Genomic DNA, 10,000 nt, shown 5'->3' on the forward strand with positions numbered 1-10,000 from the left:
GCTTCTGAAGACGAAGCTTCTGTGCTGGGAGAGCAAGAGACAGAGATAAAGAGATAGTGAGGGATAGAGAATGAGAATATGAAAGTAAAGCAGTAAAAAAAGAAGAGGAAAAAAGTTGGAAAAGAGACCTAGAGGCATAATACATGTGGAAGAAAGAGACTCCTGATACGAAAGGAACACACTAGGAAATGTGCACAAGATCGTGGAGACAAAAATACAGATAAGCCACTGCAGGAAAGACAGAAGAGAAAGGAAGAGAGAGAGAGAGAGAGAGAGAGAGAGAGAGAGAGAGAGAGAGAGAGAGAGAGAGAGAGAGAGAGAGAGAGAGAGAGAGAGAGAGAGAGAGAGAGAGACAGAAAGAGAGAGAAAGAGACAGAGCAGGTAAGAAAGAACAGGCGAGAGAGAGGGGGGGAGGGGCAGTGACAGAGGCAAGGCAAAGAGGGGATCAAATTTGATAAGGGAAAGAGAAGAAGGCAGGGAAAGGGAAAAGCAAGAGTGCGTTTGGGAGATAACCTCTGAATAATGAATGATGGGATCTGTCATTAGGTAAATGAGGATAGGATATGCGCTCGCTCAGCTCGCTCCACAATTTTTAGACCAAAAAAATTAAGTTCATTAGAGGGACGAGGGCCCTCAGCAGCAGGAATCCAGGAGTGATTACTTTTTAACATGAACAGATTTAAACAGGTTTTAAAATGAATCATTGATCAAATAAAAAGCACTCAGAACTAGTAATGTCTGTCTGTCCTACATTAACATGTCGTCGCTAGGTTACGGGGACGCTGGCTAGACGCTTGCCTCTCATCTATGGTGTCTTATTTGATTTTTTCCCCCACGTTTTTTGTTTTCTGTAGCAGATATCTCTATTTTTAGTCATACCAACTCAGAGAACGTTTTGAGTTATATTACATGGATTCTGCAGACATTTACAGCTGCAACAGCCATCAATCCCGAAACTCTGCGAGCAAACAGTTTTTCAAGTTTTTGTTTATTTATAGAAGAGATAGTGTCTACAGCATATTTATCAGTCCTTTCAATATGAATATTTTAGTTATCGTGACCAGTCATATTACATGGGTTCTGCAGACGATTTTCAGTTTCAACACCCATCAAACCCACTGCTCTGCGTCCAAACAGCCACTGTACATGTTGAATAGAGACTGATTCATATTCCATGCATTTAAATGAGGCCTTACTTCTCAAGTCCCCAGTCTAATCGGCTCCCAACTATGTGTGCATACATCAGTGATTCTCAACCTTTTTTTGAACAAATGCCCCCTGTACCTCATCATAAGTCTCCCAACGCCCCACTTGTCATCATCATAAGTCTGCCAACGGCCCCTTAGTATTAAAAAAGAAAATAGACGAATGCCCCCAAATTGCAACTATGCATAACTCCACGCATCTTTCTCAACGCCCCACGAGGGCTCTCTAACGCCCCCCCCCCCTGGGCGGGCTGCAGAGCCCCCGTTGAGAAACACAAGCATACATGGCGGAGCACCAGTCCAAGCCCAGTTGCTTTGGCAACGCCGTATAGTGGCATGACATTCTACAGCAAAGCAGGCTGCTCCGGCAACAACACCATCCATGGCCATAAAAAAAAAAACAATAGGGGCCCGCTGTGAAATTGTTTTTCGGCAAAGTTGAGACCCTGGAGAATAGAGACTTTCTCATTCACCCACCCCTCCCCTCCCCTCCCCTCCTCTTCATCCTCCTTCTCTCTCTCTCTCTCTCTCTCTCTCTCTCTCTCTCTCTCTCTCTCTCTCTCTCTCTCTCTCTCTCTCTCTCTCTCTCTCTCTCTCTCTCTCTCTCTCTCTCTCTCTCTCTCCTCCACCTCCCACTGGTTTATATCGGAGGCAAAAAAACAAGAGCAGGCATCAAGCAATTAAAGGCCCAACTCCACTCTGGCCCACTTACACCATTTCCTAATAAGCAGAAGTTATAAAAGCTTTATTTAATTGAAGTGAATTGTGTCCTTTATTTTTTGCGGCAATGGACACAAGAGGGAGAGGGAGTGTGTGTGAGCGCGCGCGCGTGTGTGTGTGTGTGTGTGTGTGTGGGGGGGGGTGTGTGTGAGGGGAGGGAATGGTGGGGTGTGTGTGTGTGTGTGTGTGTGTGTGTGTGTGTGTGTGTGTGTGTGTGTGTGTGTGTGTGTGTGTGTGTGTGTGTGTGTGTGTGTGTGTGTGTGTGTGTGTATGGTGGGGGTGGGGGGTAAATTGCTTTTTGATTACAATGTCTGAACACAGGACTCTGTAGCCAGTGAGGCCTATAGCACCAAGATATTACACACATGAGAGCAAGGCTAGGGAGAGATGGAGAGAGGAAGAAAGAGTGAAAGAGAGAAAAAGGGGGAGAGATGGAGAGTGTGAAAGAGAGGGCGAGCGTGAGAGAGTGAAAGAGAGAAGGAGGTACAGTATGAGCAAGAGAGGGGGTGGATGGTGTGTGTGAGAGAGAGAGAGAGAGAGAGAGAGAGAGAGAGAGAGAGAGAGAGAGAGAGAGAGAGAGAGAGAGAGAACAAGAACAAAAAAAAACAAAAAAATCACAGTAATACAGCTATGCCAGTTGCTGGCAAATAATATGGGGCCCTCTATTTGAGTCATGGCTGGTGCGGTCGGGCGGTGAGAAATGATTGTTGTGTGGAGGAGGCAATTTGGGAGCCACGTCTTCTGGCCTCTCACAGACGTGAGGCTAGGTGAGTGTGTGTGCGTGTGTGCATGTGTGTGTGTCTCTGTGTGTGTCTGTGTTTGAAGTTTATTGCTTTAACTAAGGGATAGCGTATATTAATAACATTTAAAACAAATGAATATAGCCATCACGCTAATATCCATCTTTGTGTGTGTGTGTGTGTGTGTGTGTGTGTGTGTGTGTGTGTGTGTGTGTGTGTGTGTGTGTGTGTGTGTGTGTGTGTGTGTGTGTGTGTGTGTGTGTGTGTGTGTGTGTGTGTGTGTGTGTGTGTGTGTGTGTGTGTGTGTGTGTGTGTGTGTGTGTGTGTGTGTGTGTGTGTGTTGGGCCTCTGCTTGTCATGCTGGCAAGGCTGGGCGCGTTTTTCTCCTCCTCAATCACTGTGGTAAACACCAAGGCACCAGTTACACCTATGACCCTGTCCTGTTCTAATCTCATACTGCACAGCAGTCATCTGCGTTTGTGCTGCTTATTCTGACAGCTACCTGCAAAAAACGACACACTACACAGATTCACGTCAGACTTGAGATAATATGTGTTTTGGAAGATGTCTGAATAACACGGGGTTGGACATGTACTCAGTGGAGCCGAGGGGGTGGTCAGACGCCCCAGGCACAGGGGAGAGGGGTAGCCTGGTTCACACCACCATATCACACGAGATATGGTCTGGAGACCACCTACTGAATTTCTTGTAGGGGACCTCCCCAATCTCAGATTGGCTTCCTACCTCAGGCTAACGCTTTTGGGATGAGCATCCATTGCTGTCTCTCAGATTGAAATGGTTATGCAAAGAAGCATGGAATTTCCCAGGCTAGGAGAGGGGGGCCCAGAATCAGGTCGCTATTACCGGGCGAATACACCGGCCGCTAACGCTTTTCAAGCGATGGAGAATCCATTGCTGTCTCTCAAGATTGAAATGAGCGATTGAAGCGACTAGAGTATGTCCGTTAAAAGCAGAACGCAAGCATTCCAACATTGCCATTGGCTGTGGTCACTGACTTCTATACAGTCATTGGCTGTGGCGGCTTGTCGCTGAGCCGCGTCATAGCTCATTTGTATAACATTCCCAGGAGTTCAACTACAAACTGTCGCTCTCGTTGCGCGAATCACCTCTAGTCTCCAGAATCGCTTTTGTCGCGTGTCTCAATACAAAGTCAATTACATCCGCCGCTCGCCTCGCTCATGTCACGGTCAGTGTATCCGTGCGGTTACATTGCAAGTATTTGTTCGGGGAGGCCTTTAACATGATTTGTCCCGGGTGTCCCCAACCAAAGTAGTCAGCAGCCCTGCATCTGCGGTACTCACCGTTGGGGTTGTCAAGGCAACCGGCCAAGTCGCGGCGCTGAGGGTCGCGGTGCTCCATGCTGGCGGAGGGCGAGAGGAGGGCGTGGAGGCCACTGTCCCTGGGCAGGGTGAAGCTCCTCGGCTTGCCCCCGGCCGCCAGCCCTGGGTCAGGCAGCAGGAACATCCTGTCCCCTAGTCCCAGCCCCAGCCCCATGCCCCCTGGTCCTCCGCCACCACCTGGTCAAGATTCAAGAGTTTATTGTCATTGTCAAAAAGGCAACAAAATTGTTTTTCTGTCACTCAGTAGTAGTGGTAGTAGTAGTAGTAGAAGTAGTAGGTTCCAAAGTGATGGTAGTGCTTGACTGCCCCCTCCCCTGTCCCACTTACAGTAAAGTGCAACAATGTTTTAAGTGTCTAAATGCTTGCTACCCCCACCTCCACCACCAGCTCCAGCTCCAGTGTCCTCGGGACCCATGGGGCCGTAGTGATCCGCCATCAGGCTCCTCTGGGCGGGCAGCGTGGACTGCCGCCTGGCCTCTGGGGATACACCCCCACCACCAAGACCTAGACAGGAAGTCCAGTAAGTTAATGAGTAAAGCATTTACGTTTACAGGTACGTGTACTTGTCTTTATCAGAGTGTTTCTCAATGGGGGCCCTAAAGCCCCCCAGGGGAGTTGATAAGGAAACAGCTGATAGCGGATGGTGCTTAGTTGCCATTGGGGGCCCATCTCCGCTGGGTTCGCAGAAGTTCGTTGACTAAAACAATTTGAACAAATGTTCTAATATAAAAACTCTGCCTTTGTTTTTGTCTGGGTCTTTGGAGGATGTCCCCCCTTGGTTGTGAAATTCTGCATGACCTTCACCTTGCAAACTTTCAAAATTGTTAAATATAGTAGGGGCCAAACATTTTTGAATGACCCTCCCCTTTAGATCATCCTGTAAATATTGGTTGACCCTCCCCTCAACAAAAAGAAATTGGCATGACCCTCCCTATATTACTCCGGTGACCCTGTCAAGAAATAACAAACAGTCCCTTACCTCCGCCAGGTTCGCAGAAGACCGAGTCGTCGAGGGGCAGCGTCTGCAGGTAGTGCAGGCCGGAGCTGGTGAGCGGCGTCTCGATCAGGTCCTGCCACGAGCGCCGCTGGTGACTGGCCGACTTGCGTGCGGGGGAGCCGCCACCGCTGCTGCTGCCCCCCTGTGGCTCGCTGCGGTACTCCTCGTGCGAGGACCGCGACTGCGACGTCTCGGTGGACGACAGACGCCCGTGCTTTGGCTCCAAATAGGGGCTGGCACAACTCATCTGGGGCAGAGACGCACACACGCACACACGCACACACGCACACACACACACACACACACACACACACACACACACACACACACACACACACACACACACACACACACACACACACACACACACACACACAGGTTTTAATACATCTATGTGGATCTCGGCTCCAGATAGGGGTTGGCACAGCTCATCTGTGGCGCGCACATACACAAACAGACACGCACGCACGCACGCGCGTACACGCGCACGCGCACGCACACGCACACACACACACACACAGGTTTTAATACTTCTACATAGATATCGACTCAGCTCAGCTAATATCAATACATTGATGGAAGTCTGTGATAGCACACACATGCACTCACACAGACACATTCACACACACAGGGTGACATCAAAAACTGTGTTTTTGAAAGAGCAAGACAGATGCCTACGCCAAGACTTCTAAACACTACAAACAACTCATCTAGGAGGGACACACACAGAGAAATAGACAGACCATCTGTCTGTCTATCTGTCTGGCAGGCAGACAGAGACAGTGACAGAGAGCAAGCTATATAAAAGAGAGTGAGAGTTAGTGTGAGGACATGTGTGGTCGTCTGGTTGTTATGGTTTGATCTCAGTTGGGGGTTCCAGTCACAGCCTTCCATTCCCCAGCAGACCGCCCCCTCCCCACTGCTCGTCTGGGAGGGGGGCTGCATAACTGGCTGGGATGCTGCCTACAGTACAACACTGCATGGGGTTTGGTCGGTGTGTGGGTGGTGGGGTGCCGCTGTTGTACAAGGTCACCCATCTATTCTGTCTCCAGTAGGGGGGCTGGCTAACTGACTCGGATGCCTGGAACTCTGCAGGGGGTGTGGAGACCGGGCTGCCTAGCACCACTGGGGAGGGCGTGGGGGGGGGGGGGTGGGGCGGGCGGGTGGGGGGGGGGGGGGAGGGGGGGGGCGGGGGAAGGGGGGGGGGGGGGGGGGGGGGGGGGCGGGGGCATAACTGGCAGAATACAGAGTACTGCACTACAGCATGGCAGGGCTACATTACATTGGCTGAGCTGAGACTTTTATCCAAAGCGACTTACAGTTATAATCAGTACAGGGTATTGATTACAGTCCGTGGAGCAATGTGGGGTTAGGTGCCTTATTCAAGGACACCTCAGCCATGGAGTGCGGTAGGTATTGGTAATTTGCTACCCTTTGGGGATTAAACCTGCAACCCTGTGATCTGCAGTCCAACTCCCTAACTATTACACCATGGCTGCCCATTACCCATCTTACAACGACAGGGATGCCTGGGACACTTCATGGGGGACTGGGCAACTGGCTGTGCTGCTTTGGATGCATGAGGGTTATCCAAGGTGAACAATCGATCGGCTACCTATCTTTGTGTAACAGTCTTGGCTGCCTATGAGGGAGTCTTGACTGCGGGAGGGTTATCCAATGCCATCGATGGGACTAAGTCCATCTTTTCCGTCACCCTTGGGAGGCTACAGTAGCTTTCTGATTTGGAGGGCTGGAACATTGCAGGGATGTGGAGGCTGGAGAGGATACTACAGGAGCGCTATTACATTACATTACATTACATTACACTCAGCTGACGCTTCGAAATCGCTATCGAAAGCGCCTTAAAGATATTAGAGGTTATTGGTTGTGTTCCTTGGAGTAATGTAGGTTACGGTGCCTTACTCAAAGGCACTTCAGCCATGGATGGAGGTACAGGGAGGGGTAAAAGAGGGATTCGAACGTGCAACCCTCTGATCTTAAAACCACCTCCATTAGGCCCTTAGGCCACAGCTACCCCAGTTATCCAATGTCCCCTATCAGACTATGGGGGGACCATCTTTTCGGACACCGTTGGGGCACTGGCTGACTAATGCTCGGAACACCACATGGGGGGCTGGACGGCCCAAGGTATTGGAGGAGGGTTATCCAAGGACACTAAGCAGACTATGCCCGTCTTTGCGTCACTTGTTCCTGGCTGGCTAGCCAGATATGCCTGGGACACTGGCTGGCTTGGGCTGGCTAACTGGCTGGGCAGCCAGTGATGCTGCAACAGGGGGTTGTCCAAGGATAGAGAGAGCGCTGTGCCCATCTCACTGGCAATGTTAGTGGGGGGCTGGCTACCTGCCTAGGATGTCCCTGGGATCTTACCTTCCTGTGGTTAACCTGCTGTGTGTGTGTGTGTGCGTGTGTGTGCGCGCACGTGTGTGTGTGTGTGTGTGTGTGTGTGTGTGTGTGTGTGTGTGTGTGTGTGTGTGTGTGTGTGTGTGTGTGTGTGTGTGTGTGTGTGTGTGTGTGTGTGTGTGTGTGTGTGTGTGTGTGTGTGTGGTGTTGCATTTGGAGGTTAGAGGCAGCACTGTGGCCACCACACTGACTCCAGCACCAGGAGAAAGTTGGCCCCCGGGGGGAATGTTATGGACTCCCCCCGTCACACAACAGCATGTCTCTCAAGAGAGTCGGTGGCTGGCATTACCATCTTGCTCTTCCTTTTCATTGTAGCCTTTTTGTTTGTGTGTGTGTGTGTGTGTGTCACGTGCATGTGTGTGTGTGTGTGTGTGTTTGTGCGATAGCTGAGTGAGCGTAGGCTTGTTTTTGCATGTATTTGTGTTGATGTGAACTCAGCAGTTTGTGGTGACAGCCTTGCTGAATTTAAAGCAAGGGGAGGGCAGAGGTGCTACCAACCTCATGGCCTGCCTGTCTGCCTTCCAATGGTACTCCCCTAAGTTGCCTGTGGCCCAGACACCATGGTAACCCAACTTCTCTTTTTCATGATGACCATAGTTAACCGGTCCCCGTTATAAGACTTTACATTGCCTAAATCAAAAAGGATAATAGTGCTTTGAGTTCAATATATACTGTAAAGTATGCTGCTACCATGTTCATTATTGTTTCTCCAGTGACCCTCATGAATATATCTCCAAAATGTGCACTGCATTGCACAGATTTATTCGTTTTATTGACAAGAAAAAAACATCGCCAATGGCAATAAGATAAGGGAGACGGGAAGTCACGATAAGTAATGGATATCAATACTGTCAATACAAAGACATATTACAGCAAAGCAATGATTCAGTATCTGTCTGTCCATTCAGCAAACTGTATGTGACTGTATGTGACTTCTTGACGTGACACAAAAAAAACTGAGAAACCTGGGGAACATTTCTCGAAACCATAGTTAGCCACTTTTGGCGGTTTCAATGCAATAACTGCTTGTCAACTACCCAAGTTGCTAACTGGCAAACAACTTCGCTTTTGAAAAACACAACCCTGGTTTTGTGTCTTGGCCACAAAAGATGTCAGGCAAGGTTGTCAAGGGGTTTCCTGAAAGCTCCTGGAGTGATATGAGAGTGGTTGGAGAAAGGGTTAGAATTGAAGGTTAAAAAAAAGACAAGAGACAGAAAAGGAAATAAAAGACCAGGTATGCAGTCAGTCAATGTCAATACCGGATATCAATGCTGTCCTGAAGGTATTGAGGATAACTCAAATACCTCAATATCTCTCCATTGGGGCAAACCCCTGGCATCTTGCCACATACAAAAGAAGAGAGCAGAGGAGAACTTTCCTGGAAACTGCAACTGTCCTCACAGTATTACGGAAAATCAATGACTCTGAATCTCGGTGTCCATTGGGCAAACCCCTGTGGCTTCTTGTGTTTCTTATACAAAAGAAGAACGTAGAGAAGTGTCTTTTTGTGTGCGTCTCCTGGATACAGCAGGGTCAGGCAAGGTCGACAAGGGTTTTCTTGTTAAAAAAGGCAATGAAAAGGAAAGGGAGATGAAAGTGGGGAAAAATGACCCAAAAGCAATCTCAAGAGCTCTGTGGAGGGGTTGGGAAAGGGTTGGCACTAAAAGGTTAAAAAAGGGGAAAAAAAGAGAAAGAAAAGAAAAAGGAGAATCCCAAGTAACCTGTGGAGAGCTGACATGACATGACATGACAGGTCACAGTGGCCTGTCTAGTGGCAGAGCGAAGTGTCCTGAAGTGTAACACACAGGAGGAACAGAGTATTACCGAGTACAATACACATGCAAAGCTGATGTAACTCACAAGCAAACACACGCATGCGCACGTGCCCATGCACACACACATACAAACAAAATTATGCACCCAGAAACACACACACACACACACACAAATTTTAGTTTATGCCCATTTGAGCACACTCATAATATTGAATAAAGAGACAAAGACAAAAACACACTCACAAAACAATTCAACAACACACAGCACACAGCAACCCCTGCAAGCAAACACACAGAAACCACTGTGATACAAAAAAGTGCAATCTGAGACTTGAATGTGAGAAGAAATAATCATGAAGGCAGAAGCGGAAACAAAGAAGAGAAAGAAGAGAAGAAAGGAGAGAAGGGAACCAAATGCTGCTGAGGTCATATTGGACCAACACATATGAGTCACAATAAACTAGGGCTGCACAATACCAGAACAAAATTCGATACTCGATAACAGCATGCAATACCTCGATAACGATATTGAAACAATATTTAGAAATATAGCCGAGTGTTTTTCTTGTCACTAATTTGTCGGTCTGTGTGGAGGGCGCCACTTTGGTCGTGGCAGGCTTCTTGCACATTTGTTGACACTCGGCTAGTGATTGGACAGCACAGAAAAGCCTTACTAAATATCGATAATTAAGTCATTTTTGCTAAACACATATCACCACTGTTGATATCGTGATTTCGATATATTGTGCAGCCCTACAATAAAGACGAACTCGTGAGGGAG

At 48.6% G+C, this 10,000-nt stretch overlaps 1 protein-coding gene across 1 annotated transcript in view; it reads right to left on the reverse strand.

Moving 5' to 3' along the window:
• The window catches only part of cnksr2a (connector enhancer of kinase suppressor of Ras 2a), a 162,008-nt gene that overhangs the window by 14,324 nt on the left and 137,684 nt on the right, over positions 1 to 10,000 (reverse strand). Inside the window, exons 18-20 of the mRNA XM_063206347.1 lie at positions 5,006 to 5,270; positions 4,402 to 4,530; positions 3,988 to 4,203 (exon numbers count right to left, since the gene is read on the reverse strand). Coding sequence (XP_063062417.1) covers positions 3,988 to 4,203; positions 4,402 to 4,530; positions 5,006 to 5,270 — 610 coding nt within the window. The remainder of the gene's footprint in view (positions 1 to 3,987; positions 4,204 to 4,401; positions 4,531 to 5,005; positions 5,271 to 10,000) is intronic.

Source organism: Engraulis encrasicolus, chromosome 9 (assembly GCF_034702125.1).
Source record: "Engraulis encrasicolus isolate BLACKSEA-1 chromosome 9, IST_EnEncr_1.0, whole genome shotgun sequence".
Taxonomy (NCBI): domain Eukaryota; kingdom Metazoa; phylum Chordata; class Actinopteri; order Clupeiformes; family Engraulidae; genus Engraulis; species Engraulis encrasicolus.